Source organism: Syngnathus leptorhynchus, chromosome 3, assembly GCF_054491065.1.
Source record: "Syngnathus leptorhynchus isolate UIUO chromosome 3, UIUO_Slep, whole genome shotgun sequence".
NCBI lineage: Eukaryota > Metazoa > Chordata > Actinopteri > Syngnathiformes > Syngnathidae > Syngnathus > Syngnathus leptorhynchus.
The window spans coordinates 10,899,463-10,906,677 of NC_141197.1; the positions used below are offsets into that span (position 1 = coordinate 10,899,463).

The 7,215-nt window shown below is 40.4% G+C and overlaps 1 protein-coding gene across 1 annotated transcript; it reads left to right on the forward strand.

Moving 5' to 3' along the window:
* Nucleotides 1-60: 60 nt before the first annotated feature.
* Nucleotides 61-6,849, forward strand: swap70a (switching B cell complex subunit SWAP70a). The gene is given in 13 exon segments (XM_085907595.1): nucleotides 61-189; nucleotides 1,038-1,178; nucleotides 1,731-1,904; nucleotides 1,987-2,211; nucleotides 2,873-3,019; nucleotides 3,279-3,387; nucleotides 3,464-3,645; nucleotides 4,015-4,122; nucleotides 4,745-4,894; nucleotides 4,897-4,913; nucleotides 5,386-5,584; nucleotides 5,757-5,853; nucleotides 6,402-6,849. Coding segments are annotated over 13 exon segments (1,764 nt in total). The 5' UTR covers nucleotides 61-93; the 3' UTR covers nucleotides 6,521-6,849.
* Nucleotides 6,850-7,215: the final 366 nt, after the last annotated feature.

The window sequence follows — 7,215 nt, forward strand, 5'->3', positions numbered from 1 at the left end:
CACAAGTGGACTCGCACATGCATAAACAGCCAAGAGGCTTTAACAGCCAAGAGGCTTTAACAGCCACTCCAACAAATACATAAGAGGGTAGAAATGTGGCTTCGCGAAGACTTGTTGAAGGCCATATGGCACGCTTTCACAGCCTTGGACGTGGACCAACGTGGCAAAGTGTCCAAGTCACAGTTAAAGGTGAGTGGAACATGTTAATAAAGTATTGATCAGGTCTTATTAACACGTCGAAAAATGGATGCATATACAATGCAGTGGATCTAAAAAGTTGACACACCCTTGTTCAAATGTCTTTTTTTCGTGATGTAAAAGAATTAGACTAAATAGTTTCCAAACTTTTTTTTCCATCATTACACCTGTACACATTTGAAGAAAAAAAAAAATATTTTAGAGAGGGGAAAAATAAAGTTTTACATTTTAAATATTGTGGTTGCACAAGTGTACACACCCAACGACGGGATGTGGCTGTGTTCAAAATTAACTAAATGCATTCAACTTCATTTTAAATGGGCATAAAAACACAACAGCCAGTTTTTGAAGTATCTCAAATGTTCTAGTAGGCTTTTCCAAACATTTTTGTGCAGCATTTGGAACTGTTCATAATTCACGCCACCTCGACCAAGGCCACAATGAAGGAAAAACTCCACATGATGATGCTTTTTTTTTTTTTGCCAAGAAGAAAGCTAAAACACATACGTAGCATATTCCAAAGCATTGTAGACAATGGATGAGGATAGTTGGTATCTTCAAAAAATCATTGTAGGATTTCCTGAGAAATATTTACAGATGTTCACCAACTGTCAACTATGACTGCAAATGTTAAGCTACACCATTGTCATACTTCATATAGCAACTGTTTTTTGATTCCGCTAAATCTCTCTGTACCAACATTTCTTTCTGAAAATGGAGTTCTTCTTTGGTCAGTCATGCTTGTCGATGACCTCCTGCATTTGCATAAACTCACACATTTGCAGTCTTGGCACTTTTTGTGTTCACATTCAGGATGTATGTTATTTGTGCTTGTTTAGGTGCTGTCTCATAGCCTGTGCACTGTCATGAAGATCCCCCATGACCCTTTGACACTTGAGGAGCATTTTAAAGATGATGATAAAGGCCCTCTTTCCAACCAGGGCTATATGCCCTACCTCAATAGGTACATTCTTGACAAGGTGGGAGGACAGTTCTGACTAAACTCACTATCTTAACACTTTTTTTAATACATCTTGATACGGAACTATTGAAATGTACTCTCAGCTTCAGGGAAGTATTTATTTATTTATTTATTTATTCATGCTAAATTTATAGGAGGTGCTTCTAATACTTGTTTGTTAGTCTCCTCTTTTATTCTAATAAAAACGAGCAAGCAAGTCAGTAAGTCACAGATGGAAGTTTGGCCCTTGACAGATTTCTTATTCAAACGTTTTTGTTTTTTTAGGTGAAATGTGTTGTAGTTTCTCGGTTTCTACTTGGAAGTTGTTTACTTGCTTCTCTCCGCTGGGTTCTGACTTGAATTAAAATGAGGTCTCTAACTACTTTGGCTAGTAGCACAAACAAACACTGGACACGTCATTAGGTACACTTGCATAAGCTTTGCAAGAGCTGTCTTTACAGAGATACTAATGCTCAATTTTGATTAGTACTGTATTATTAATATATCAAAATGTTTATTTGTTGAATGTCACGTGAGTGTTAGTAGTTGAATGCAGCTTTTTCAAGTGCAGGTCCAAGAGGATTTCGATGTGCTGGAGTTCAACAAGATGTGCTGGACACTGTGTCATAAGAAAAACATCAGCACCAATAATCTACTCATCTCAAACTACGATGCTTTTAAAATCTGGTGCATTTTCAACTTTCTGTCTGAAGACAAGTACCCGCTTGTCATTGTGACTGAGGAGGTGAGAAGCTCTGGCTTCTACTTGTTTCCTTTGTCTCATTGTATTTGTATTTTAGCTCTGAGAGTTGTTTGTGTGTGTTTAGTTGGAATACTTTCTGCAAAAGCTGACTGAGGCCGTGGCGAGCGGGTGGACCGAGGGCAATCTTTCAGATTCCGAGCTCCAGCTGAGCAGGAGAGGCTGCCTGACTGTGTGGGAGATGATCCAACTGGTGGGAAAAGGTGCCTTCAGCAAAGGCGTGGACCAGCAAAGTCTCTCTATGGGCATCAACGAGGTCTTTCAGGAGCTCATACTGGACGTGCTGAAGCAGGTCAGTACCGGGTGGTTCATGATGACCTGTCAGTGCAGAGAATCACATCTTCTATGAAAGTATGCAGATCAGAAGGTCGAAATATTCATTAAAAATTAAGATGTTTTATTCCTAAAAAGCCATTGCAACATTTTGCAGTTTTACCGTTAAAATTGTGCTTTATTGTAGAAAAAGAAATAATCTGTAATCTAATATTGACATTCAATTATAGTGTATTGAACGTAAAAGTGAAATAAACATTGTACCTAAATGTTTAAAAAGTCTTAAAGATAAAGTGCAACAAATGCATTTTTCACTTAAATTGAACTGAACTCTACTGAGGCGGAATATCTTCCTCGTATTTACTCATCATAGGAATTTTTTTTTTTCTCCTTCTCCCTTTTTCTCATGTAACAAGTTTTCACATGGAAAATAATGCAATATAAATAACAAATTTAATAATGAGAACATAATTTAGAAGATGGATGGATGGATGGATGGATGGATGGATGGATGGACGGATGGATGGATGGATGGATGGATGGATGGATGGATGGATGGATGGATGGATGGATGGATGGATGGATGGATGGATGGATGGAGAGATAATAATAAAAATTTAAGTGAATCATAACATTTTAATCTAGTTTAATTCTGAATTACACTGCCTATGTCTTTAAAGGGCTACATGATGAAAAAAGGCCATAAAAGGAAGAACTGGACAGAGCGCTGGTTTGTGCTGCGACCCAACTCAATGTCGTACTATGTTTGTGAGGATCTTGCTGATATGAAAGGTCACATCACTCTGGACCAAAACTGTTGTGTGGAGGTAAATCATTTAGCGCATCGTACGTTTTATATTGTGCAGTGGAAGAAGAAGCACTGACTGAAATTTGCCACCTAAATACAAACATAGCCTGGAAATTCCTATTCCTTGAAACTATGATAATTTATTCCTAGTAGTCTTTTCTCAGCATCTCTGGTGAGTATATTTTTTTATTTAAATTGGAAAAAAATGTTTTTGTCAGATAAATGTCTCGATAATTCTGCACTGCTCTAGATAATAGAAATATCATTCTCCTCTAAAGTCTCTTCCAGACAAAGAAACAAAAAAGTGTCTGTTCATCATCAAGTGCCCCAATAAAAGCTTTGAGATCAGCGCTTCGGATAAAAAGAAGAAGCTGGAATGGATTCAAGGTACGAGATATTCCCTCCACGCTGCTCTTTCTCTGCATTTTTGACTCTACCTCAATTTTCCTTTGTCACCTGGCAGCCATTCAAAGCTGCATCCAGCTGCTGAGGTTGGGGCTGCCGTCGCCTCATCGCGAGGCCAGGCTGAGACGCCGCCAGCTCCGGCAGAGGCAGCAGGAGAAGGAGGACGAGCTGTTCGAGACAATGAGGCAGCTCCAGGTGGCCAATGACAGCAACCAGATGCAGCTGGACGCCATGAGGAAGGTGAAGTAGAAGTTTGTAACAAATTCCATTCCTAACTGGAGTGTGAATGTCACTCACAAGTGTGATGGCAAGTGCTGCACTGAACACGTGATGCGTATTTCTTTTAATAGTCAATCAAGTCATCAGTGTAGTGAACCAAACTGAAATGAAAGAAAATATGCTAAAGAGGGAAGTGAAACCTCAAATGCAAAATAGCATCTTGTACCACAGCCACCTGCATCTCGGAGTTTATCGGTCGCACCGCTCTTCACTTCACACTTTGTTCAAATACGTCAATATCTAATTTACTCATCAATGTGGTGTGTGTTTTTATTCCCCACAAAGTACCCACCCACTCAACATTTGTTTTATTGCAACTCTGCTGAGTAGAAAATGGAGGCGGTCGCAGCTGAAGCAGCAACAGAAGAAGAGAGGAGGAAGAAGACTCAGTTGGATCTGCAGGATCGCTTCAGACTGGACCTGGAAAGAGAGAAAATGGTGAACAAACAGACACAGTCTATTTCTGACGTGTGTGTCTCTGTTCTTCCAGGAAGGACAAGCGTAAAGATGATGTTGACTCATCTGCATGCGTGTGTCACATTCATGAGCTCTCGTATATCACAGACTGCACACACAAACATTTAAAGGGATCCTCTTTCTGTTCTGGACTCCCTGACAAATTGAAGTCAAGCCAGTCTGCTTTAATGACATGGCTGAAATTCGGAGGTTTTGGCCAATTGGAGTTAAACAAGGTCTCTGAACAATTCATTGATGATCAAAAAGAAATGATTCATTATTTGACAGTTGATTTGTTGTTAATTAATTATTGTGCCTCTAATGCATTCCATATGATTATTTTTTTTTCATAGGAAATAATGCAAGGTCAATTAATTACTTCTTGGCTCCGTTTGATATGATTAAACCTTTATTTAACGTTTAAGCTTCAACAGTATATTCAATCATTTCAGTAACATCAGTTATCATTTCAGTTTGCAGAGAGATACTGCTGCCTTTTGGTAATTTCGATGTACTACATTGGTAAAAATGGCAACTGTGCTCAAAATAATTGCTTTTTGGAGCCAAATGAAAACCTTCAAAATTAGTATTCTCCTGTGTGTAGGTGCGTCAGCAGATGGAGGAGCAGGTGGCCCAAAAGTCCAATGAACTGGAGCGCTACCTGCAGCGTGTCCGCGTGATGGAGGACATGTACCGTCAACTGGAGGAAGCCTTGGAGGATGAGAGGCAGGCCAAGCAAGATGAAGAGGCCATGCGCGCAAACTTCAGGCCAGGTCTCTCTCTCTCTCTCCTCTCTCTCTCTCTCTCCTCTCCTCTCTCTCTCCTCTCTCTCCTCTCTCTCACTCCTCTCTCTCTCTCTCTCTCTCTCCTCTCTCTCTCTCTCTCTCTCTCTCTCTCTCTCTCTCCTCTCTCTCTCTCTCTCTCTCTCTCTCTCTCTCTCTCTCTCTCTCTCTCTCTCTCTCTCTCTCTCTCTCTCTCTCTCTCTCTCTCTCTCTCTCTCTCTCTCTTCTCTCTCTCTCTCTCTCTCTCTCTCTCTCTCTCTCTCTCTCTCTCTCTCTCTCTCTCTCTCTCTCTCTCTCTTCTCTCTCTCTCTCTCTCTCTCTTCTCTCTCTCTCTCTCTCTCTCTCTCTCCTCTTCTCTCTCTCTCTCTCTCTCTCTCTCTCTCTCTCTCTCTCTCTCTCTCTCTTTCTCACACATGTACGCATGCACACCTACTAAAGACAAGCAAGTGCATTGTCGTGACAGGCTGCTGGAGGAGGAGACTGCCAGAAGGGCGGAGCTGGAGTACCTCCACCTGCAGCAGAAGCAAGCGCTGTACCAAACGCAGACGGAGAAGCAGGAGCTGGAGGCCGAACGGCTCGCCAAGGAGCAGGAGCTGCAGGCCGCCATGCTGCAGCTCGAGCGAGTGGAGACAGAGCGACAAGGCGTGCTGGAGAAGTATGAGGTCAGCACACGTGCGGACACCAGTGGGATTGTGAAAAAAAGCACCATTTTTATTTTTTTTACACATATGATGTGCACGATCATTTTGCCGATCATGCGCCGATATTTTCCAAGTGGGTCTGAGGCAAGGGCATTGTGAAATCAAAGTGTACGCATGTCTTCTCACCACACAGGAGGTGTCGAGAAATGTGCAGCGAGCCGCTAACAAGACCAAGAAGTGGAAAGATCAAGTGGCCCAACATGAAGGTCTGGTGCGTCTCATCCAGCCAGGTACAAACTGTCTTTTATTGCCACCAAACGGACCTATCAAATATTTACAGTGAAAGAGAATTTGATGCATTAATTGCATCCATTCTTGTTAGTTGAAATGTATTTTTATCTAGTGCAATCATTTTTTTTGTAAAGTCTTACTAACCCGATACAACGATTACAAATAATGGAATTTCAAATAGAGAATTATTTATTGTGTGGCATAATTGATCGCTTGGTTTACTGTAAATATTAAAACAGGGCATATTACTGAAATTAACTATTTGAAATTTAGATTCAATGTTTTTGTTTCATCATTGGTGATTTATTAGTTATTTGATTTCCTACTAAATGATCAAACAAATGATTGAAATAAACAACTTCCAATATGCATTTAACATTTTCTATAGACCACATGGCATGACTTCTCCCACCAACAACAATTTAACCCTAGCATGGAAAGAAGAGTTCAGAACATTTATTTTTTTTATTTTTTTGGGGGGGTGGAGGGTTAAGTGATGAACACTTTCTCGCTGTCTTGTCGCAAGACTTCACTGTGTGGTTTGTAGGCCTCAAGGGTCCCCAGAGGGTGACCAACTGGGGGCCTGCTTCGGTGACCGACGTGGAGCTGGAGCTGAAGAAGAAGTTCTGGCAGGAGAGCAAAAACCACAAAGGCTCAAGTCCATGAAGGAACAATGAAAACATCCTTAATCACTTGGTTGTTGTTTTTTTTTCAACACACATTCCATTTGTTGATTAAAGACAGTGGTACCTTAACTCTGTCAACTGCAAGAGTGCTCCACTGTCTAGTACTACTAAAACGGACTAATTCTACTCACTTGTCACGTCCCAACCTGTGATAGTCTGTTGAAGAAATAATAAAATGAGAGCGGAAAAAACTTCTGCACATTTCTGTTTCCACGGATCTCCTGAACGTAGCTTTGTCCACTAAGTGGCAGCACAAGACCTCTTATTCAATCTGTCATGAGCCGTGTCAAAGGTTAAGCACGTTGAAACAGTTTGATGCCATATTTTTATTGTACATGATTCTTTTTTTTTTTTTTACATTTACACAAAATGTAAGTCAGATATTAGTAATAATTAATGAAACACAATGTACTTGATTATTACCAGGTGTCAATTAGTTTTATTTATTTTTACTTTTTTTATGCGACAGGTTAAAAGAGCTTTGTCTGTACTCTTTTAAGCTTTATATGGCTAATTACATGATTGCATATAACTACTGACACAATGGCGATCTAATTTCTTATGAAATATGAGTAATTGCCGTGTACACACAAAGTAGGACATTTCACAAGCTCATTTAATGCACCAAACAACAATGAGCAGTACTCGAGCACATACTGAGAATTTATTTGATGC